General features: G+C 30.9%; 1 protein-coding gene across 2 annotated transcripts in view; it reads left to right on the top strand.

The window, feature by feature from the left end:
• LOC107437843 (heparan sulfate 2-O-sulfotransferase pipe) overlaps positions 1-26,420 on the top strand; it is an 83,248-nt gene that overhangs the window by 15,515 nt on the left and 41,313 nt on the right. Inside the window, exons 1-2 of one of the 2 annotated variants that reach the window (XM_043052723.2) lie at positions 5,624-5,735; positions 7,323-7,468. In XM_043052723.2, the coding sequence (XP_042908657.1) occupies positions 7,404-7,468 (65 nt within the window). In that variant the 5' untranslated portion in view covers positions 5,624-5,735; positions 7,323-7,403. Of the gene's footprint in view, positions 1-5,623; positions 5,736-7,322; positions 7,469-26,420 lie in introns of those variants that run through there. The other variant, XM_043052722.2, reaches the window with a different exon arrangement.

Here is a 26,420-nt window from a genome sequence, read left to right as displayed (position 1 = left end):
TCTCTGTAATTTTTTTTAATTAACCCATTCTAACTCTAGCTGCGAAAACGCATGTATTAATCTAAAAATTACTTTGAGGAAAAAAAAGTTGCATGCATTTGCTCTTAAACTAATTTGATATTTTTAATTTTTTTTCCTTCTAAATATCCAATGTTGGTACGTGCCCTTAAAGATGTAGAAATTTATTTATTTTTAATTATATAATTACCTCAGTTTAATTAACTTTTTATTGCATCATCAGTGATATATAGCTATTTAACACTGTAATCTCAGAGAAGCCACAGACAACTAAAAATGTATATAATGCTAGAAACTCAATTCACTTTTTTGCATTTAATATCGCTTTATTATTCAATTGTAACTACCACTTTAAATTAGATTTTAAATTGCTCATATTTAAAATGAAAACCATTTTCCGAAACTTAAATTATTTTTTATTTGTCAAATATGTAAATAAATGTGCTTTTTTTTATAATTTGAAATGTAATTAATAGTGGTAGTTACAATAGAATATTTAAAGAGATATTACATAAATAAATATGAATTGAGTTTCGACCACTATGTACATTTATGGCCTGTGACATCCTTGTATAAAAAGTTGCCAATTTTAATCTCTTTTGTAACATTTTGAATTTAATTAGCCACCACTGTTTGCATTTTTTAGTCGTCCGTGACAACTTCTTCCTAGCTTTCCCTTTTAACCCTTTAATGGGCCCTTTATTTCTAGTAAAGGTAAATTAAAGTATTTTTGGAATTGAAATTGTTTTAAGAACAGTAACTGATATAAAAAATAAAAAAAAAACTCATTTAGTTTATAAAAATGCCATTTTTTTGGTGGTAAATATATTTAACATGACCTATTAGGAACTTACTGACTTTTATTTTTCTTTATTTATAAAATAAATTCCTTAAATGCTACAAACTTCAAAAGGAATTATGTATTTTATAACTTTTATACGTTTTTTAAAAATGCACGTTTAAAAATATACGCTTTTTAAAGTTATAGAAAAATGGGAACCTAAATTAAAAGTGGTAAAATGTGGTGGTAAGTATACTTACCACGGCCTTCAAAAGGGTTAATTTAAACTGAAAAAAAATCCTTGTAAGTTGCGAATTTTAATCTTTTGAAATTTTTTTTTAATTTATTATTATTGGTTTCCTTTTTATATTTTTAAAAGCACATATTATTCCTGAATATCGCTAGTATGTTCATTTCAAATTAAAATATCTATTTTATCAGAGCAGCTCACTTTCTACACTTTTGGAGAGATATTTTTTTAGTGACTGCGAAGTTCATAGCTCTCAACTCTTTGGGTTTTGTAGCAGGATTTCATTTTCATATTTAAAGTGGTAGCAAAACGGTTATTCTAATAAACTTTATGAATTACAATGTTGTTCTCGTCGTTAAGGCAAGGATTGCGATTATGTTTGTCTTCCAGTAGCTTCATCTATGTTCAAGAATTCGACTTCTGCCGCATGCATACGTCACACCCGTTTAGAGGGTGGACATTCATACATTCATTCCTTCATCCACACATAATCATTTTGTCTTGAACCACTTTGTGACCTAACGGATTTAATGTGAACCAGTCACCAATTATTACAAGGGGAGTCTTCGGCCGGATGAATTCGAAATCCCGCTCCCACGAACAACCAGGCAATCCCGGCCCTTTGAATTATAATAATAATTATAGATAAGTTTGATTACTACTACATATAAATAATTACTGTAGTGCAAGATATACTGTATATATCTCTAAAGTTGGTAATTTCCTTATAAAATGGAGAATCTTGTTAGCAATCTTATTTTAAAATTTTGAGTATCATAAATCTCTATGACGTTAATTTGAAAATAAAATTTTAAACGCCCAAAGTACAGTTTTTCTAAGATTTAAAATAAATATTGTAATTTCTGGCAGTATCATTTTAACATTTCTATAAACGAAATCTGTTCAACAATTGCTTGTGTTTGAAAAATTTACGAACGCCTCTACAACTTTATAATTGGCCATAATTCAGCTTCCGCTAAAAAAGCACCTTAAATTATTTCTTCATTAACTGGTGTAAACTCTCCATTAACGTCGTCTCACAAAGATAACGAGGAATCAAGGGCAATTCATCGCAGAAGTCTTTAATAACCTTATAGAAAATTCTGATCTAATTACGGCGCAGGAGGTCATGACATCGCACGGAAAGGGGGGGGGGCAGAAAACCAGTTGTTTCGGCCGGCCGAACTTAAAACTTCACAACCTGTAATTTTCGAGCGACATGATGAATACACTTTTCAGACCTCTGAACCTATCATTATTTGTTAAAATATAATATTTTTTTTAAAGCCACAAATGCATGGGATTTTTGTTTTTCTTCAATATTCATAGCGTTGTTGCATTATATCTAGTTTTATTTATTATTTTTTTAGTGGAAAAAAAATATATTGATTAATATTAACTTTGTAAAATATGGGAAAGAAATTTGTAGCTTCGGCAGGGATAGTAAAAGTCTAAGCCTAGCCAACACCTCCTATATCAAAAAGCCTCCACACCATACCTGCCAACTTTCACTCCTTCCGAGAATGGATTTTCAGAGTGGTTGTAATACAATTAACGAAATACAATCTGAATCAAAAATATTTTTATATTTTGATCCCAGAGATGCCAACTTGCTCCGAACAGCGAATAAATATTTTCGAGTGGTAGTTTATTAATTGTAAGTCTTGGCTTAATAAATTCTATTTATTAGGTTTTAATCCACCACTGTTTTTACATAATTAGAAGGCATATATAATTCTCCACTGTGTCTCAATTAAGTCATACTAAACCTTTTAAAAAAGAAATAAAATTAGTCAATTATTTGCAAATTTTAGTTTGTAATTAAGTACCATTTTTTAAATTATTTTGGCGTGTCCGGAGCAGTTGGCATCTCTGTGATCCCGTTGAAATTCATTTGCGCAAGGATTATTCTGCTTTTATATATTTATTGTAATTATTTATATGTAGTGGTGGTCAAACTCATTTATAATTATCATTATAATTCAAGAAGTTAATTGGAATAACATGAGTATTGCTACCACTTTAAATATGAAAATAAAATCTTCCGGAAGAGTTGGCAGGTATGCCACACGGTATTTTATAAGTAGTCGGCGCAGACTATTTAAAAAGTGAACCGGTTGTGCGCATTAACCCAAATTGTAGTTTAAAAGTGTCTGAGGGAAATTTGTCATATATATTTGAGAATGGAATCTGTAGTGGTAGACAAGTAAATAAGACAAATCAATCATATTCAGAAATTAAAAAAATTTTTAGACAAAAATTTGCTACCACTTTCTTATTTCTACTAGATTTTGTATTAAAGGGCTCTTTCATAAACTGGTTTATAATCATAATGGTTTGATCGGACTACCTATAAAAAACCGTGTGGAGGCTTTTAGTTGTAGGAGGCGTTGGCCTAGCTCGTGTTTTCGAATAAATCTAATAATAATCAATAAAAATCCTGCAGTAAAGTTTTTTATTGCGATATTTTTCACGCATAGCATGCAGTCAAGTTTTCCAATAATAGATGAAACTCCAAAGAAGTATTTGGCGAAATTTTATCAAATCTGGCGCTTAGCTACAACTTTAGTTAAAAAAAAGTAAAGAATTTCTGACGAGCAAATGTTGAACTGAAAACTATTGGATCTATTGGATCATTTATAACAGTGGTAAAAAATATTAATTTTTTTCTTTGAAAAACTGAAAGAAAAGGAAATAAATTTTGTTGATACTCTTTTAAGAATTGTATGATATCAGAAATTTCAAAAACGTATTCATACGTGACCCCCATTTAATGTATTAAGGTTTTGAGAAAAATAAATAATGGGATTTTTCATAGACGCTAACAACTACTGATTCTCCGTAGTATATCATTTTTAGATTTAAATTAATCTTGTAAATTTATTTTTTGCTCTTAGATTTATAAATTAAATTTAATATGGTTTTGACTAACACTAAAGCAAATAAATCAATCTTAGATATAAGAACAAGCTAAGGAAATAAAATGAGAGAAAGTCATAACTATTGTGAAAAGTTAATTTTATCTACAATTGCGTTTCATTTAGTCTTTCACTACCACTTGGAAAATCAGGATTCCCATGGTCTGGAAATTTTTTTAGAGTGGTAGTGAAAGTGGGATACATCTAGATGTTTTAAGCTATCAATAAATATTTCAATTAACACGTTGGATGCCACGCTAATTTTACATGACTTGCCCGTCTGACCACAACGGTAAATAACCACAAACTAAATTTGCAAATATTAGACAGATTTTGCTAGCTTTTTTAAAAGATTTAGCATTATCAGTAAAAAGAGGTGAATTATATAAGCTTACAAATTGTTTAGAAATTGTGGTGGAAAAAATCTACTAAATTGAATTAATTAAATCAAGAATCAGAATTAATAAACTACCACTTGAAAATATCAATTCGTTGTCCAGAGCAAGTTGGTATCTCTGTGTATATAAATAAAACTATTTTTGTGTGTTCTATATTGCATTCATTTCTTCAAACCCTTTTAGTAACGATAATAATAGGAAAGAAAAATTTACTCGAATTATGTGTTTCTAATAATCTTGACTTCGCCGGTCACCGGTGACCCCCGTGGGGTTACAAGCAAACTCAGTGCCGGTCACCCGTGACCCCCACGGCATTCGACGTGTTAATAAATATATATATGGGTGCATAAAATAACTCGTGAATAATTTCGTTATTCACAAATGAAAGATAAATCAAGCATTTTTCAGTAGTCTTGAAGTATCATAGCTACATTTATTTTTTCCAGGTCGTGGGAAGTTAAGAAGTACTTCCTCGGAAAGAGTAAAAGTTGACGGATCTGGCATATTTCTCTCTGGCTTTAACTATTTCTTATAGACGTACGTTAAACCACAATCATTTAACTATCAATATTTACAGATCAATTTCAAAATTAAATATCGAAGCAAAATTTGTTTTTTTCTCGTTTAATACTAATTTTATTAAATTTCATAATACCCACTCTCCATGAAGGCATCTTTTTGTATTGCGGTGAAAAATGCCTTTATGAAAAAAGTGGTAAGATATTTACGATCAATCTGGTACGACATTTTTTGTGTTAACTATCGATTAATTAAACAAATCGCATTTATATCATTTCAGAAGAAAATATATATTTTATTCTCAGTGATAATACATAATCAAGAATTCAAATTTTTATATTAAATTCACGTTTTATAACATCCAGGTTTAACACGTTCACGCCGGGGTCACCCACCGGTGGGTCACGCTAGATTGTCTCGTCTTGTCAGCGCACCGGAGTAAAAATAGGTAACAATAAATTTCATTTTTTAGTTTTTTTCCGGGAATAATAAAAATCCATAACTACCAATTGTTTTTAACGGATGCAATTTTTATATTGAATTGCTTCTTCGCCGTGATAAATTTCCTTACAGTGAATTGTTATTGTTGAGAATAGATTAACTCCTCCCAAATATTATCTAATATTGAAATAGTTCTTCTACCAGTATTTTCTCTTTTCCCGTACCAGTATTTTCACTTTTCCCGGCGTGAACGTGTTAAAGACTGAGCAAAAGGATCATATTCTCTCCGATTTAAGATTTTTTTTTTTTTACCTCCTTTGTGATGTCCTTCTCTAACTTGTGCTAACTATTCTTCAACCTGACAAATGCTTACAAGCCGTTCTTTGTATTGAGCACACAAGCCAGCATATGTATGTATACCAATAAACAAATAAAAGAATAACTTTCAATGTATTAGTATTAAAAAAGGAAAAAAGTTTTTAAGTTTTGCTATTTATTGAGACGTTGAGAATTCTGCTTTGGTAAAAAAAAGACACCAGCCACTATAATCTTCGATGATGGTCTTTCAATGAGTGTTAACAGTTTTGCTACGTAAAAATTTTCAAAGTTTGCAGTTAACCCTTTCGTTCTTCGCCTTGTTTAGCCAGTATCCGCGCAACGACCTGCGTGTTCGTGGTTCGATCACCATAATTAGCCACCATCAGTGTAAGACTGTTTGGGAACCACCCCAATCTACTTCAAGATGGTAATATCAGAGATGCCACAGGCTACTAAAATTTAAGGAGTGGTAAAAACACTTAATTTATTTTTGTTTTCCTAATTTGCTTAATAATTCAATCGTAACTACCACCATATTTATATTTAAACCGAAAAAAAAATCGTTCCAATCACACCTTCAATAGTAAACTGATGAAAATGTGCTAGAGAAAAGTTCCGAATTTTAAAAATCTTTTAATAGATTTTTGCTTTTTATCAATCACCACTTTGCATATTCTTAGTCGCCTATCGCCTATGGCATCTCTGTAATTTTCCATTCTACATTTTACACTACACCAATGATATAATACCACTTAAAATATACTTTCAAAGCGTTTAATCTGAATAAGTTTTTACTGTGTGCAGGTCCGCATCTACAATTTTCGGCAAAGTGTTTGTTATTATCTCAAGTTATATTATTTTTTTGAGCAAAGAGTTTGAAATGTTAAACCAAAAGGTCAACTGACAGCACTGAGTCACTCCATACATTAAAAGGTACATAATAGATGGGATGAGGGACGCTTCACGGCCCAGCTGCCCAATAGCCAATAAGTACTAAAACTACTAGGCGAGCAGGCATGTCACCGGCGACTGAAAATGTAATAAGTGCTTGAAATTTTATTTGTTATTATTTAATCGTAACTACCACGATGACATAAATTTCAAATTACTCATATTTAAAATATTGACTCTTGTAGAAATAAATCCAACAGTAAACTAAAATTAACATGCTAGAAAAGTTGCAAATTTTGGTAGAGAATTCTGGTTTATAAATCACCACATTTTTCGTTTACAGTTGCCCGTGGCAACTCAGCTGTGTCATATATTTCGAGGCGTAGTATTTGCTGGCTACAAAATTAAAATATAATAACAACCTCGCGGCACGATGTACCGCTCAATGGTATCATTTCAGAAAAGCACGCTGCAGTAACGAAAGTGTTAAAAAAAGGTAAGATTTTTTCCCGCACAGTTCATATAGCACTTTTCACGTTTTGCCAGCCCGCAAAAGGCCTCGTGTAGGAATTTTTCCAACCTGCAGAAATTACTTCAACATTGCATTTACGGCAAAGCACAGAATGAAGCTGTTACCGCCATTCTCTGGTCATTTTCAGTTTCGGTTCGTTATTGACTGTTTGGGAATATTTATTATAATTTCTTATTCAACTTCGGTTTCTTGATCTATTTTAATCTGAGTCTTCACGCATAAAATTTGAAATTTTTTTTTTCTTTCTTGCTTACAGATGGGACTGTCAGCGAATCATTGAAATTAAGTTTCAATGTGAAAGAAACGAGATTACTCTACTTTCTGCAGGAATACGGATATGAAATATAGCTCGATTATTGTGGACGAGCTCACTCTGACCAGAAGTTCAAAGTTCATTCCAAGGTAAGCTGTTTCTTATTTTGCTCTCTAGACCCATTCTGTGATAGATTAACCATCACCTCCTATAACAGAAAGCCTCCACACGGTTTCTTATAAGTAGTCTGCGCAGATTATTTAAAAAGCGAACCACTTGTGCGCAAGAACCCAAATTCTACTTTAAAAGTATTTGAGAGAAATTTATCATACATATTTGAGAATTGAATCTGTAGTGGTTGACAAGTAAATAAAATAAACTAATTAAATTCGCAAGTTAATCAAATTTTTAGACATATACAATGTGCTACCACTTTCTAATTTTTTATAGATTTCATATTAGATGGTTCTTTCACTATTTGGTTTACGTTCAGTGTGTACAAAAACCGTGTCTTGCTTGCTTCCTTGAAGTCATTTCGTCTGAGTTTTATAATCACAATTCCATACCTGCCAACTTTTAATCCCTTCCATTATTATTTTTCCCAGTGGTATTAAAATGGAATTAAAACTTCAATTTTAAGCAAACAAACACGTTGCATTTGAAAAAACTAGTTGACAACCATGACTGGATCGTGTAATTTTGGCAAGGTACCTGCCCGCGCAAGCGGGCACTAGACCTCTGATCTGAATTTTGCCCTAGGGCGACTGGTACTAATGGCATTGGAAGTGATGAGGAAGTGAAATTTGGAGGAGTACGAGGCAGTAACGGCTCGAGATGGCTGCATATGCAGTTCAAATCATGATATGACAACCATGATAGTAACGCATATTAATATATGTGCTTCATTTTTGTAAGAATAGTGGTGATCAAAATCATTCGAAAATTAAGTTTATAAAAGAAAATATAGTATATATTTACTACCACTTTAAATATGAAAATAAAATCTTCGGGAAAATCCGGAAGAGTTGGCAGGTATACAATTCATTGTAGAGAAACAAAATATTTCTACTGTTTTATATAATAATACAGGGTTGCCACGGGTAACTAAAAATGCAAAAAGTGGTGATTAATAAAATTTAAAATTTTTTAACGCTAGGTTTACGGATATTTCCTTTATACCTATCTCTATACGAACACGCGTCAATTTGACGCATGAACGAATACATACAACAGCACTTACAGAGATGTCAACTTGCTCCCGACAGCAAATATACATTTTAAAGAGGTAAGTTTATCAGTTGTGATTCTTGGTTTAATAAATTCAATTAATAGATTTTTATCCACCACTATTTCTAAATAATTTGAAGGCTTATACAATTCACCACTTTATATTTGCAAAATGCACTTAGTAGTTATTTACCGTTCTTTTTCTTTTTTTGTTTTTCTTCGAATTATTTTGGCATGTACGGAGCAGTTGGCATCTCTGCGCTTAGAAAGCAATGTAATATACTATAAGAAAAAAATATATTTATGAAATTATTCTAGTATTTTTATTTTTCAACTAAGCAACTGAAACCTTTAAAATCTGACTACAATTGACATTCTGCGTTTGTTCTTTCTATTATTGCTTATCGGCAACAGTAGTTTATCGCTTGTTTCATTTGAGATAGCGATATCGGTTAACGGATCGAAGTATTTTCGGTACATTCTTATTTATTATTGATGTGATGTTTGCACGTTTACTCAAAATTTTGTCTAAATTACGATCGCGTCAAATTGACGCACATCCGTAGAGATAGATGTACCACAAAGAGAATTTCAATATTTCAATGCTTTTGAAGAAAATATGCTTCAATATATATTTACTTCTATCAATAGTTAAAATTCATTACAAGAGACAAAATAAAAATTCAAACGGTTTTCATAACTTTCCTTACAAAATTCGAAATGCGTCAAAATGTCNATAAGAAAAAAATATATTTATGAAATTATTCTAGTATTTTTATTTTTCAACTAAGCAACTGAAACCTTTAAAATCTGACTACAATTGACATTCTGCGTTTGTTCTTTCTATTATTGCTTATCGGCAACAGTAGTTTATCGCTTGTTTCATTTGAGATAGCGATATCGGTTAACGGATCGAAGTATTTTCGGTACATTCTTATTTATTATTGATGTGATGTTTGCACGTTTACTCAAAATTTTGTCTAAATTACGATCGCGTCAAATTGACGATAGGAGTACCACAAAGAGAATTTCAATATTTCAACGCTTTTGAAGAAAATAGACTTCAATATATACTTACCTCGATCAATGGAGAAAAGTCATTACAAGAGATAAAATAAATATGCAAACGGGATTTGTAATTTTCCTTATAAAATTCGAAATGCGTCGAAATGACGCGTCCCGTAAACCTAGTGTTCGATTCGATTTCAATTCAGAACATTCTTTACCTCTTACGTACTATTTCCAAGTTGTTTTCTCCTAAGAGACACCCAAAATCTGCCACAAAACCGGTTCACATTTATTTTTCTCATTGGCATCGAAACTTATATTAAAAGATTAATCAAATCGATAACATTAGAGAACAACTTTTTTTGTTGCATTTATACGAGAATTTGACCTAACCTAATTATGGTGTGAGGATTTCAAATCTGAAATTAGTTTTGCTCGGAAAGCTACAGATTTTTTTTCTAAAATGTTACTTTTTACTTTTGTTTATTTTTTGTCCGAATGCGCAAGTTTATATAGAAGGTATAGATTTATATGCATACATATACACTATTCTGCAATAGCATTCAAGATCGAAAAACATAGTCCTAAGCCAATCGCATTATAAACTGAAATGTATTATAGTCTTCTTCCTACCATTCCCTATGTACCAGACGAGTGGGGACACTTAGTATTGACTCGAGTGAATGTAAAAATATCCTGGTCAGGAAAATATTAATAAATTGCATAAAAACTAATGTTTGTGAAGAAAAACCTGTTGTTGCAATAATTTTTTTCTTGAGAGCAAGCAAAATTAGTTGCGTTTGAACCTTTGTTCTATAGTAAACTTATCTTAAAAGTTGTTAAAAGAAATCGTTACAATTTTTGTCTTTATTTATTTATTTATTTTGGTATTCCACTACTTACTACAATATTTCTTTCAAAATACAGTGCATTACACTTCAAAACTTTAATGACTACAGTAATTAAAAACACGCCAGTTCCAAACACTGCATTGGCACGACTACCCTTTGTGGGCCTAAGCCTTCCTTAGAAGCTTTTCCCGAGCTATTTTCTCCCAGAATTGATTTCCACTTTCTTACTTTCAGGACTCTTAACTTTATGTATTCAAAATAAATTTCTCTAACAATAGTAGTAATAACAATAGTAGTAATAATAGTAGTAGTAATAATAACAAATTGTTCATACATCACTAAATGTATAAACATATTTATTCATTCAGAATATGAGCTGAATAAATAATATATTTATTAAAAGCATCACCGTACCCTAATTTTATAAATTTCAAATTAGCAAAACAATTTTTAACCTGATCTTTTTCTAATTAACATTAAACAAAAACCTAATTCATGAAGTTTGTCCGATTACTTAGTCACAATTCAAGCATTTTTTACATTCAATACATTTCTAATAATGTTAATTCTCTTACTAAATATTTTTGTAAAACGCATTTGTAACATCAAAAAGTAAAGTCCAAAATATGGCCAATTTCAAAGTAAGGAAAGGTTCACATTTTAACATAAACAGAAGTTAGTTTTTTCATCGCATATTAATTACTTGAACGCTGAACAAAATATAATTTACGGTATCATATTTATTTTCCAATTATCGTAGCGGAAAATATAATTAAGTTACAGTATCCTTGAAAAATCCTGTCAAACAAACTGCACCCATCTGGGTTTATTTATTCATAATTATAAAAACCTCGTTATGCTGCTCATCAGATTAAAGCTCTGATTTCAATTTTTAATGAGATTATTTTGAGTAGTGTAACTTTTCTTTCGTAAACTATAACAAATTTAAAGGAAAATTAATGTGAAAAAATGTATCTGTAGATGTGCAGAGAAGCGAAATTCTTAAAGTTTGAAAAAAATTCTTTATGATTCAAACTACTATCCACATACCATTTCCTCTTTATTATTTGTTTAATTTAATAAAAAAAAATTTTTATTCTGTTCTATCTAACTCAATTCTGAGTTTAGGACTATCATTGTTCAACTCCGTAGCCAGTGGCTTAATTTTGGGGAAGGTTTGGGAGACGAAACCCACTCCGAAATTAAACATTACTTGATTAACGAACTGTTGTACGATAAATAGGATGTAAATATAAAAAAGTTTTAATCATTCATTTCTCTTTTTTGTAAATTAAAAAGTTTAGATATATATCAGAAGCAGATGATCGATAACCTTCTCTAATATGCATAAAAACTACGCCACTGTTCGTAGCCTTTCAATTTCGAATCTTACCCGGAAAACAAGAGAACTCCTTGATTCAGCAATGACACAAAGTAGCCATCGTGGAGGACTTTTCAATGGAACTAGCCCGCATTAGCGTTATATGGACAGGTAAACCACGTAAACCTCCATGGTTAGCCTGGCGGTAAGGGGAATCTAACCCGAGAATCGTTGAGGATGTTTTTCTTCAGCGCTGTGATCGGTGCAAGCATGGACCTGAATTCGCATCAACCAGCTACATCTGGGTTTCGAACCCGAGCTCACCTTATTGGGTGACGAAAGCTCTATCCATTGAGTCAACGCCATTCTAACTTAATGCATTTGTGAGAAATGAATGCGTTATCACTTTCGAAAAGCGTGATGGACGCGCTTTATTTCTACCTAATATTTCACTCACATTTTGAAGACCTTATTCTGAAATATGTTTTCGATTGCTTGTTGTTTATACGTAAACCTGATGTAGTAAATTTCGTCTTTTAAATTGCCTGAAAGAAAACGTTTCCAAGCTGTACTCTTAGAATTGAAATAAAATTTTGCAGGCATTAGAAGAACTGGTTCCAAATCCACAGCCCGAAAATTAAAGACTAAATTATAGAGGTAAAGCTTTAAAAAATTAATAAACATTGAAATTTTTAAAGCCGAGAGCAACCCTGCGTGACGAGAATCCAAAGAAAGGCACCAACTTCTGAAATCAAGAATCCAAGTTTTCACTGTGCAATTTTTAATTAGTTGGAAAATCATACATTCTGCTTTTCATGCTACATTTTCTATTATTTTTTTACAAGAAGTTAAGCGAATGAGCTGGTGGGTAAAAAAAATTTTTTTGCTTCATACTGAAAAAAAAATGTCATGACATATTTTTAACTTGGTGTGTAAATTGTGTAGCGAATTTTTTATTCAATATTTTTAATTTTCAGAAAATAAAAAAACACAAACTTTTGATAACTGTATGCTTTATGTATACACAATCAGATTTCAAATATTTTTTTTACTCCCTTCCATGTGCATTTTATTTTACAAATGATTTATCTGTAAGTGCTTCTAACACCTGTAAAAATTTTAATAAAATCTACGAGTTCAGTTTTGGAACGTTTTTTTAGGCAGACGAAAATACTTTAAGTGCTTTTTATAAATTTATTTATTATTTAAAATGGTAAAAAATGTGTATTTAATATATGCATGCATTATTTTTACTAAAGTGAGTTTATGATGATTTTGACCAGAACTATAAATTATTTAAATAATTGTATTTAAGGTCTTAACATTGCTCTTTAAAAATTTTAGTTGTTCACAAAATTTAAATATTTACTGGTTACAACTTTAATCTGAATTTTTATATCTTTACCTAAGAATCTAAATCAGAAAGCACAAAAAAAAAGATATGGGAAATTTGGCGAAGTCCCATTAGTGTAAAAAAAATCTTTATATTTTTAAAATAAGTATTTCGCTTTTTTTTTCAATATAAAAACGTATGTATCCGCTTAAAAACACAAATTTTTATAATTTTCAATATTTGATAAGAATTATTTTACACTAAACAAGACAGATAGTAATGCAGAAATTATACTCGTTTAGTTTACGAACTGATGAGTAATTTCTGAATTACTATCTATCTCGTGTTCTACCACCCTTCATAAAATTAACGTTTTAATAATCTCAATAAAATCTTACATTTATGCCCTTTCTCACAAGAGGACTTAAAATTAATAGGGCTGATAGTGCCCCATAAAAAAAAAATATTCTGCAAGCAATATATGATTTTTTTTTTAAATTTTTTTTTATCAGAAAAGTAAAGTGAAACCTTTTCCTATTTTTGATAATAAATTATATACTACTATTTACTTTTATTGACTAGAAATAGTCCTGTATATATTTATTATAACTGTTATTAGTCAGGAATGTTTTAACTTCCCCTCCCTCCCCCGAAGAAAATTTAAGTTTGAACTGGTTACAGGGCTACAAACAGCCATGATATAAGAAGGTTTCACGATTTTAAATAATGGTTAAAAATGCAGTCTCTATGAATAATGATAATCAAATTCTGATTCTTAACATGGATGGAAAATAAAAATAATAAAAATTTAAGAAGAAAAAAAAAGAAAAACAGTAGGAGGTATTACGCGACACGTGTCCCCACAATAGCAAGTAACGAAGGAAGAATGAAGACATATTTCATCATTCCGCTTGCTCTTATGACACCCCCTCCTTGCCTAGAACTAAGAATAAAAAAGAATTACAAAAAGGGTGGGCTTGCCACCCCGTCTTTGCTTTATGTCTCATTCCACCCACGTGGCAGATCCAACAACGAGGGTATTACTTTTTATTTTAAACTTTTTTTTGTGGTAACAAGAAGCTTTCCTAAGTTGTTGAGCATTGACACTTACCACACACGCCCAAAAGGTAAAACTCGTCTACGTTTACGTCCCTGTGGAGTTTGAAGAACAGCTTAATTGGGCGACAAGTTTCCTTATGAGAATTCCTCCAAATCCAACCATGTGTGATAAGATCTGAATAAATAATATTTTTTTTAAAAAAGGTATAGTATGGGTCGAGAAAATTTTTATGAAAAGAGCTTGGTCTCCAACTAAAATACTAGGATTTAATTTATAAGATACGTATATTCTTTGAATGTGGAATATCACACAGATAATAAGTACGGTTTAAACTGCAACATGATTTTTAACACGCGATTGCCACTGAAGCAGTTAATTGGGAAATATTATAATCATGGTGTAAATACATAATATTTACACCCCGAACAATGGGGAACAAATGCTTTGTTGCTCCTGAGGTTGTACCTCAAAGTAAAACGTAAGTTTCTACCTAAAAATGTAATTTTCATTCTATTTTACAACCACTGGGGAAAACCGTCCTCGAAGGGATTAAAAGTTGGCAGGTAAACATCTTAGTCTGAGACTGATGATTTAAAAAAAAAAAAATTAGAATTGTTGTGGTAGAAAGAACATAATTTAATCTTAACATTATGCTGACTAGAGCTAAAGTGGTCACGTCAGCAACTAAAAAATATTCACTTTATTCAGTTAACTGGTAATGGTTCACTTTATTCGGTTACCAGGTAAAAATGTTATTAGGTTACCAGGTTTACCCATATGGGTTTAACATGTATTTTATGATTTTTTTTCAATTGTTTCAGACACACGTTTCAACTTTTCAAACGCGAATACGCCAACTTTCTTAAACGTGCATTTCGAGCTGCGTCTACTTTTTCAAACTCACATTTCAAACCACTTTTTAAATTTAACACGCGTTTTGAGCTGCTTCTAAAATAAAAAGTACACCAACGAGTTTAAAAATATAAATTCAGTTTTTTTCTTTTTAAGGCTTTCCAAAAAAATATCCTATTGAGTCAAAAGGTTAAAATTACTTATTCATCATTCTGAAAACTATTTTTAGACGTTACGCGTATCTTACAAACAGACAAATTTCTGACAAAAAACGTGATCTGTATCTCATTAATAATAAATTCTAGAGGACTTTCCTCCTCTATATATCATTAAGATTTCTTCCAAAAGCTCTGACAAGATGTCAGCACCATATCTGACTGCAATGAAATATACAACTCACTTAAAATCAGATTTCCTCATGCATTTATTATTTATTATAACGAAGAATAATATTTCAAATGAATTAGACCTCTTCACTTTATTATTCTAATGAAGAGATGGTTTCATTTGTTGACATTGAGAAAGTTATTAAAGAATATCTGTACTTTTTCGATATTATCGATCATTTTATCGGAAGGAGTTAACAGTTCTCAGCAGCTTTGTTAAAATTTAGATACTCGTTGTAGAAACCCTGCTACTTTACGGTTTGGGAGTTGATGAATTCATTTAAAGTAATCATGTTAAAATATGTGAAAATGAGAAAAGCAATGATAGCCAATAATGTTGATAAAATGCCTGTTTTTATTTCAAGAAACACATAATGCTCGTATATTGTCATTGTGATTGCGCACTATGCGTTTCCATTTTCCTTTCCTTTTTTTTTTTCCTTTTTTAAAAAAATTTTTGCTTTACAATTACTCTTTTACTTATGTAAAGAAAAATGGCAGCAGTACTGCTATAAGGAAATTGCTCGTCCGTTATCTATCAGCCCTTTAACAGTTAATGTTTATCAGTTCTCAGTCTCTAAATTAATCATTCTATAGTTACCCATGAGTTAAATCTTAGGAATTGTCACAAAGAGTTTTTTTGGCAACGTCTACTCATAGATAAACTGCATAAAAGTATTTTCTGCACCCTTAGGTTTCCCGTTGCAACTTGTGGCACAATTGTAATGCATATTTTCAGTAGAATATCTGATGATGTATTTATATCGCACATTTTAAGTACAAGTTTATCTCTTTGTTACTTTTAATTTTCATCTGCCACACTGATCATGATCATAACCGAGTAGTACACTCTTTAGTAATGAAACGTAATGAATTATTGTGCTTTTAGGATGGCTTAATAGTGTAAATCTATCAAAGAGCCATTACCACACCAACATCCATCTCTCGACTTCTGAGACCTATCCATATCAGCAAGGCTCAGTTGTACATGAATAAGGAACAATATCATCTTTTACAGGTTAATTTTTTTTTTAAAATTAAAACTACAAATACGCAAGATGTGAAATTACTTCGCAGATATGCATACCTACTGAGTACATAAATCACTGCCAAAAATAATATTTAAGTTATTAGTGTAACAAACTTTTTAAATGATGGAATTTTTTATGACAAGAAACAAGATATATATATTGCCGATAACATATCCGTGTTTATAGCAGTATCTGGTGTTTTTCTTGGTTGTTATTGTTGGCCAATTGTGTTGAATCAACTTTTCCAAGGATTAATTGTTTTCAGTAAGCACATTTATCTACTCTAAATTCAGTTCCCTGTCCTTGAGACAAGAAATTGGGGAAAGAGTTAGCCAAAATCGATGATTTCTATTTTCTCATCTAAATCATGACATCGAATAAACAACTCATGGTCTTTGGTAAATACAAATTTTCCAGGTATTCTGTGCATTATGCTCTTACCATCTAACTCTTTTTATTGTTCGCTGATGCCTCTACTGCCACAATACCATTGATTATGTTTCTCAATGTATGTCCCGTGGAGAAAGGTAGGCATACCGACAGCTTTGCAAGAATTTAACGCAATTCTAATTAGGAATTTTAAGAGTGATGGATAATTTATACGCGTCTCAGAAGCATCTTTTAAGTGCAAAGGGTATATTGACAAGTTGCTAAATTTTATCTGAGAGAGTTTGGATTCCCTTGTAGAAATTTAGATTTTGTAAAGCGTTACGGTTTTCCTTTATACTTTCCCTTTCTGTAACACTACCATTATTAGCTTCACTGAGCATGCTTTTTCGAAAATTGAAGGAACTAGAAGAAGGGGGAGACTAGCTACAAGATGGTTGGACAGTGTTGAGACGGACTTAAAATTGTTGGGAATAAACAGGTGGAAAAATCTATCCCAAAGTCGCCCTGCCTGTAGGCAACTAATTGAGAAAGCCTTGGCCTGCACTAGGCTGTAGTTCTGACGAAGAAGAAGTGCATGCCCGAAACTTTTACCCGCAATTCACACTATTGCTAAGGTGTAGAAAATGAGGTTAGCGTTTTGGACATCACTCCAAAAACTCAATGCAAAATCTCTCAATTAATTTAATTCAACTTAACTATATTATTGATCTGGAAATTTTGGATATTAGTCAAATGTCTGCAGTAGCATACCTGCCTACTTTTAAAATTTCTGAAGATTCTTCAGAGTGGTAGTAGAATTAATACTGAATGGTAATTATTATACAGGGGTATATATATATATATTTTTACATTTCGTAAGAGCTACATCCTATGATTATGCTTATCCCTTTCTAGTTTTAACCTTTTTTTGATACCTGGGAGCCTGGGTCTCACAACTACCCATATCCTATTCATCTTGGGAATATTTAACACTAGAAGGACTGAAATACCTATATTGGCCAAAAGCAGTCGAAATGACTGCATTGAGAAAGAATAACTAATGTATAAAGAAATTTGTTTAAAATTAATTTTTAATATTTTTTAAAAGTCACAAAATTCTAAGAAATTGTGTCATTATATGCATCATTGTTTTTCTAATTGAAAATAAGAAGCAGTCAGGGCAATCTAGTGTTAAGGAGTGTGTTGGGATGCATTATAGTTAACAATCATTCTATTTGGATTACAAAGATTCCAACTTACTCTGCTTTGTCCAAAAACAATTTCTAATGGTAACGAAAATTAATTAATTTTTTGTTTAATAATTTTCGTGCGAAGTAATTTTTCACCACTACATATCAAAAATTCTAAGTTTCTAATGAAATGCAACTTTATTGCATCTATCTCCCGATGACAGTTTTAAAAAGAAAGGGTAATTACCTATTTTCTATGAGTTTTTTTTTATCTAGTTCGCTATTTTAAAACTTTTGCAGAAAGCAGGGCTGGTGGCATCCCTGGGATTATCTCACCCTATTATCATACCTGCCAACATTCATTTTCTTCGAGAATGGATTTTCCAAGTGGTAGTAAAACATTTACCGAAAAACAGTTTAACTCAAAAAGATATTTATATTTTAATCAGGTTGAAATTAACTATCATAAGGATTGATATGCTTTTTATATATTTGTTGTAATTTTTTATATGTAGTGGTGGTCAAACTCATTTATAATTATTAATAAAATTCAAAAAGTTTAGTGAAATAACTTGAATTTTACTATCACTTTAAATATGAAAAAAAAAAATCTTCCGGGAAAACCGGAAGTGTTGGCAGGTATGTATTAGCAGAAATTTTCACATGCGTTTAAATTGCTTATAAGTGGGGATTAAAATCATTTGAATTTAAATATATCAATAAAAAAAACATATATTTACTACCATTTGAAATATGAAATGAAATTTTACATGTAAGGCATACCTGCCAACTCTTCCGGAAGATTTTATTTTCATATTTAAAGTGGTAGTAAATATATACTATTTTTTTCTTTTATAAACTTAATTTTTAAATGATTTTGATCACCACTATTCTTACAAAAATTAAGCACATATATTAATATACGTTACTATCATGGTTGTTATCTTAAGTTNGTGAATTAAAAGATTCTCAGATACCACAATGATTTAGTTATTTCTGATTAGATTTAGAATTATAAGGAGCAAGTACTTTTTGATCTATCAAAGACTTTTTGAATGCTCTAACTGTAGAAAAACCAATTAATTTCGATAATATATTATACCACTTTTTCCATAAAACCCCTTTTTGTATCATTTCTATACATGTATTCGGGACAAAACGGGTTAATAGTGTAAATCTATCAAAGAGCCATTACCACACCAACATCCATCTCTCGACTTCTGAGACCTATCCATATCAGCAAGGCTCAGTTGTACGAGCTACATTGTATTGTCCAACCAGCTACAAGATGGTTGGACAGTGTTGAGAAGGACTTAAAATTGTTGGGAATAAACAGGTGGAAAAATCTATCTCAAAGTCGTCCTGCCGGGAGGCAGCTAATTGAGAAAGCATTGGCCTGCACTAGGCTGTAGTGCTGACGAAGAAGAAGTGCATACTCGAAACTTTTACCCGCAATTCACACTATTCCTAAGGTGTAGAAAATCATGTTAGCGTTATGGACATCACACGAAGAACTCAATGCAAAATCTCTCAATAAATTTAATTCAACTTAACTGTATAATTGATCTAGACATTTTGGATATTAGTCAAATGTCTGCAGTAGCATACCTGCCTACATTTAAAATTTCTGAGGATTCTTCAGAGTGGTAGTAAAATTAATATTGAATGGCAATTATTATACAGGGGTATATATACCATCCTTTCTCTCTTTCTCTTTATTTAACTAAAATTGGGTGCTTGGGCCGCGCAGCGGCCCCTAACCCATTCATTATGAAGTATTTACAAGTTGAATTAAAAAACATTTTGAATTATGCAGCATTTAGGTAGCATTACAGAAGATCAAGCATATTTGCTTGATAAATTAAACATGTTTTGATATTTAATATAAGTCATGATTTATGCAATAATCAGAAATTTATGTGAATATAAAAAGCACAATTGATATTTAAGCATTGATTGGTATTAAATTTGATGCAGTCATAGGTTGTGATAAAAGTATGAAATTAAATTAATATATAAACACGTACAGATTAAACATGATTTGATATTTAATATAAGTCATGATTTGTAAAATAATCAGAAATTTTCATGAATATGAAAAGCACAATTGATATTTAAGCATTGATTGGTATTAAATTTGATGCAATCATAGGATGTGATTAAAATATGAATTAAATTATATATACCATCCTATGATTATGCTTATCCCTTTCTAGTTTAAGCTTTATTTTTATACCTGGTAGCCTGGGTCTCACAACTACCCATATCCTATTCATCTGGGGAATATTTAACACTGGAGAGGACATTAGGACTGAAATACCTATATTGCCCAAAAGCAGTCAAAATGACTGCATTGTGAAAGAATAACTAATGTATAAATAAATTTGTTTAAAATTAATTTTTAATATTTTATAAAAGTCACAAAATTTTAAGAAATTGTGTCATTATATGCATCATTGTTTTTCTAATTGAAATTAAAAAGCAGTCAAAATGACATCTTTGGGCAATCTAGTTTTAAGCAGTGTGTTGGGATGCATTATAGTTAACAATCATTCTATTTGGATTACAAAGATTCCAACCTATTCCACTTTGTCCAAAAAAAAAATTTCTAATGGTAACGAAAATTAATTCATTTTTTGTATAATAATTTTCGTGCTAAGTAATTTTTCACCACTACATATCAAAAATTCTAAGTTTCTAATGAAATGTAACTTCATTGCATCTATCTCCCGATGACACTTTTAAAAAGTAAACATAATTACCTATTTTCTATGAGTTTTACTATCTAGTTCGCTATTTTAAAACTTTTGCAGAAAGCAGAGCTGGTGGCATCCTTGGGATTATCTCACCCTATTATTAGCAGAAATTTATACATGCGCATACCTGCCAACTTTTAATCCCGTCCATTATCATTTTTCCCAGTGGTATTAAAATGAAATTAAAACTTCAATTTTAAGCAAATAAATACGTTGCATTTGAAAAAACTCGAGTTGACAACCATGATGGTATCGCATACTAATATATGTGCTTAATTTTTGTAAGAATAGTAGTGATCAATATCATTTAAAAATTAAGTTTATAAAAGAAAAAAATTGTATATATTTACTACCACTTTAAATATAAAATCTTCCGGAAAATCCGGAAGAGTTGGCAGGTATGCATGCGTTTAAATTGCTTTTAAGTGGGGATTAAAATCGTTTTAATTTAAATACAGAGATGCCAACTGCTCCGGAGAGGCCAAAATACATTAAAAAGCGGTAAATAACTACAGAGTAAATGAGTAAATTCTGCGAATATTAGACTATTTTAGCTTGCTTTTTAGAAGGCATAGCATAACAAATGAAGGATTAATTTGTGAATTATATAAACCTACGAATTATTTAAAAGTAGTGGTGGATAAAAGTCTACTAAATTGAAATTATTAAACCAAGAATCACAATTGATAAACTACCACTTTAAAATATTTATTTGCTGTCCGGAGCAAGTTGGCATCTCTGTAAATATATCAATCCAAAAAAAAAAAACATATATTTACTACCATTCGAAATATGAAATGAAATTTTACAAGTAAGGTATAAAATTTGTAAACTTATAGAAAGTAATTAAACATCTCTGATCGCTTGCAATGTTTTGGAAATAGGTTATTGTACATTGGAACCAAGGTGGAAAAGACTAAAAATCTACCTATTATGCATCAATTTCTAATATTTTACAATAAAATACATAATGGCAGTTTTTATTTAAAAAAGAAACAAAAACTATTAGGGAAGCACTAAAACAGTTTACCAGTGAATAGGCTGTCACAAAACGAGATCTCTGAAAGAAAAAAATGGTAATACGTATTTGCTTAAATCAAGTGGATATTTCTTTCAGTTACACCCCACTTTAGCTGTAAAGAGTCGCGAACATTTTATTTCAGATCCAAATATAATTTATATAATTAATCCTTTGCATTCGGAGTAGTTTTAAAAGCTGTTTGATCTAATATCAGCACTATAGCATTTAAAATACACGATATAGTATTAGTATTATCATACAACTTTAAAACTCTTAAAATAACGTGGTTCCTAAAGAGAGATTTTGCAACATCTCGCACGCGTGCGTATATAAGTTCTGAAGGATATGAGATTGTTTTGCGTAACAGCGTGCTTCAGAATTCATGCGTACTTTATACGGAATTATTCACTGAAGTGGAAAATCTCTCTATTATTTGATGAATCCTTTAATTGATTGATTGATATGAGTGGAATCTCGGTGTTAAGCGCGAAGCGCTTCTAACCGATTCATCTATACTGTTTTGGCATTTAGTCCAGAGGTCATATACAGTTCAAAGTTCTAAGTTAGGATCAGATAATAAGTCCATGATGAGGTGAGGCATGAGTTGATTCATTATTACATCAGTTGTATGGGGAATTCCCCTGGATTAAAGTTGTGAGAAGATGCAGTACGTCTTGGTCCTTCAGCAAGTCTTTAAGTTCACTGATGAGGCTAACAAGTCCTTGGTCGTTTTTCTCTTTCGACTGGGACGGGATGAATCCTTTATATGCCTGATTATGTTTAAATATTAAATTTCTTAATTTTAAAGTGGTGGCAGCTGATGGTGCCTCCGTGGGAGCATCGGAGTGCAAAGGGTTAATATGCAATGGCAGACTGAACTATCTTGATTATGGAAACTTATGAGCACCGCTTCCTATAAATTAACTAAGCATCAGGTTTCAATTTTGTTTTGTAGTATGAATTCATTTACTGTCAGAAACTCGTACAATTTTGTTAATGAGCTTCATAGCTAAAGATAACAAAATGGTCTCTTTTGATGTAAAATCTTTATTCACTTGTTCACTGTTTTTCGAAGACTCCGTCGTAAGATGAAATGATGCTTTTTTGCGAATAATATACCATTTTTATAACTGCTGTGAGTTTGCAACCGTCACTCATAACTGTTAGATCAAGTTTAGCCTATCTCAAGCCAGCGCTGTCTTTGCTTATTTTGAAAATGGGGCAAAACGTAAATATAGAGAAAAACCACAGTTTTGTGAATATGAAAAGCGTTTGTGGTCTAACTTTTTAATATTTAACAGCTTACTTCAGTGCTGCATAACTTGGGCTCATAAAAAATTTCAAAAACTGAGAACAAAGCAGGGATTTTGACAATTTTCAGTAAAAAGGGGAAAATATCGCCAAATTGGCGATTTTTAAAGAAGTTTAATAACTTAAAATATTTAAGTTATTTGTCTGTTCCAAAGCTCAGATAATTCCTCACGAGATATTTAGTTTAAAATCATCGCATTGCTGTAAGTGCAAAGCACGTAAACTATGACTTTTTTACTTTCCTGAGCTCTAGAGCTTCACGAAACAGGCTTATTTGCCTAATAAAGATCACAAGAATTCCACTTTAGCCTTGTTGAAATTGAGGAACTTGAAAATCTTACTCGCATATGCTTAGAACAGTCCATCTTCACTTTCCTGATAAATTTTATCGATTAATTGATAGTTTAACTATGGGTAATCCTCTCAGCCCCTTCCTAAGTGATCTGCATATGCATTACTTTGAAGTGAAACTCTTTGCTTTATTAATGTTCCCTTTTTATAGCTGGTATGTCGACGACGTTCATATTGATGGATAATGCTGACATAGACCTTTTTCTCAATATTATGAATTTGTACATTCTTGCATACAATTTGAGTTTGAACAGAAAAAAAATAAAAATAAAAAATTTTTTTTAAAAAACCACGTTTTTGTAGTGGAGAATAATAATTAAAAAACAAAAATTTGAAAATCATAACAGTAACATAACATAACATAACATAACATACATAACAGTAACAGTATGTGTACTCATGAGAATATGTGTATGTATATCTGTAATTGTATCTGAATGCGAATGTGCATGTGGAATATGTTTGTGTATATGCATGTGTATGCGGATATATATGTGGATGTGCATGTGTATGAGTAAGAAAATTTTTATATGTATGTGCATATGTACTGTTATGTATTTGATGCTCCCCACGTTTTCTGTTTTTCAAATTTTTGTTTTTTAATTATTTTCCACTACAAAAACGTGGTTTTTAAGAATATTATTTTTATTTTGATTTTTTTTTGTACTCACTTCCAAAATCTCAATTTTTTCACTCACTATACACAAAACTTTTCAACTGACATATGACACTAATTTGAAATAATCGAATCGACAACAAAAGACAATCGCGAAAATATTAATTTTTCTTTAATTTTTTTTCACTTTGTATGTCTTTTTAATCTTCATTTTCATGCATTGTCATCCAATTCTGAACTATGTGCCAAATTTAAAGTCTGTAGCTAGTCGGGAAGTTAGTTTAAAATCGATTGCAAAATTCCACCCGAACAGACATACACGAAGGCAAGTTGATATAAACGTGGTAAAATAACTAGTTTCTATATTTCTTAGACATTCTTATTACTCGTAATTGTGATAAATTTCTCACTACTGTTTATCGAAAAACATTTGCGGTTTCACTTCCATCCGTCAATTTGCGTGATTTCATTTGTGCTTTATTCACGTTCTTTTTCTCTTTAATTTAAAATCATGTTTATAAAACAAAAACTTGTATGTACTTTCACCAGTGCTTTATTCACGTTCTTTTTCGCTTTAATTTTAAATCATGTTTATAAAACAAAAACTTGTATGTACTTTTACCAATGTTTTACTCGCGTTCTTTTTCGCTTTAATTTTAAATCATGTTTATAAAACAAAAACTTGTATGCACTTTCACCAATGCTTTATTCACGTTCTTTTTCGCTTTAATTTTAAATCATGTTTGTAAAACAAAAACTTGTATGCACTTTCACCAATGCTTCATTCACGTTGGTTTTCGCTTTAATTTTAAATCATGTTTATAAAACTAAGACTTGTATGTACTTTCACCAGTGCTTTATTCACGTTCTTTTTCGCTTTAATTTTAAATTATGTTTATAAAACAAAAACTTGTATGTACTTTCACCAATGCTTTACTCGCGTTCTTTTTCGCTTTAATTTTAAATCATGTTTATAAAACAAAAACTTGTATGTACTTTCACCAGTTCTTTATTCGCCTTGTTTTTTGCTTTAATTTTAAATCATGTTTATAGAACTAAAACTTGTATGTACTTTCACCAGTACTTTATTCGCGTTGGTTTCTGCTTTAGTCTACTTAGAGCTCAAAGTATATCCTATTCCTTGTTGGATTGTGTGCTACCTCTTTTTTTCTTTTTTGAAAATCGAAACCCTACCTGCAAAAAAAAAAAAGAAAAAAAAAATGCAAGGAACAATCCAGTTAATCAATTACAATTAATTTTTTCTGTCATTTAAAAGTTTTCTTTTACTTTAAATTTTTCAGTTACTTTAATTTTAATAATTTTGTTATTATTATGAATTCTTACGACTTTATACTTTATATCCATTTGATGAAAAGTGCTAGGTTTAAAGAACTTTAAGTCAGGAAAAAAAATCTACTTTTTGCGGTAGGATTAAGAAATGAGACAGGCGACACTTAAAGACAGGGTAGCCCTCGTGAGTAATAAGTTACAGCTGTAATATATTTTGTTCCAAACACTTTGGAGCGTTTCCAAATGGCAATCTTCAGGAAGCGAATGCGGTATTTGGCAGAAAAACAAGGAATTCGGGGGTTTTCCAACCAGCTTAAATAAAACATAAGTATTTTTGCATTTTATCTTACACTAATATCTAAAAAAACAGCTACTGATACAGAATACATAAATATTTACAAGAATCGAGAACAAAATTATGGAAACAATTCTATACTTACTCTGCATAAAGAATATTCGTTTCGAAGCAGATGTTTAGAAAAATTTTAGGTGACAAAACTACTGGCACAAGATCATGCTTGCAGTTTGTAGAAATGACTTCATTTTCATCCATGCAAAATTCGGATCGACCGTGCTGGAAATCAAGAATTCAATTAACATTACGTATTGAGTGGCAATTTTGTTTATTGTGTGTTATTATATTTTATGTATCTGGCAACACTTTCTTTGTTTCATTCTAATTTTTGTTTTGAAAACAGTGAGACGCATTGTTCTTTCTTCCTTCTTTCGATAATTGAAATCTTAAATTCAATTAACCATAAATACAGGGGATGGCCAAAAATTGGAAAAAACTTTTATAGTAACTCTATGTAAATAATTTTTCTTTTATCAGCGCTTGTTTTGGGACATTTTATATGCCAAAACTGTTCGCACAATTTGAAAGATCATGCTGGAAGCTTTTAGAAATGGTGTCCTGTTTAATCATGCACAATTCGAATTGACCAAAATAAGTAGAGGTAGTTTATAATTTTTTTTTAAATTTTGATTCCGGCAATTCCGAAATCTACAGGATTGTAAGTTAATATTAAAATACTTTTTTGCTTATTGTGATATTGAAAAAAAGAGAAAGGATTTTTATTTCCAAGTCTCGTTTTGATTGATTCAAATTTTGCATATATGAAAAGGTCG

The sequence above is a fragment of the Parasteatoda tepidariorum genome, chromosome 6, assembly GCF_043381705.1.
Source record: "Parasteatoda tepidariorum isolate YZ-2023 chromosome 6, CAS_Ptep_4.0, whole genome shotgun sequence".
In the NCBI taxonomy this organism is placed as follows: Eukaryota; Metazoa; Arthropoda; class Arachnida; order Araneae; family Theridiidae; genus Parasteatoda; species Parasteatoda tepidariorum.
The sequence above is the reverse complement of the archived record's forward strand: the minus strand, read 5'-3'. Positions and strand labels throughout refer to the sequence as shown.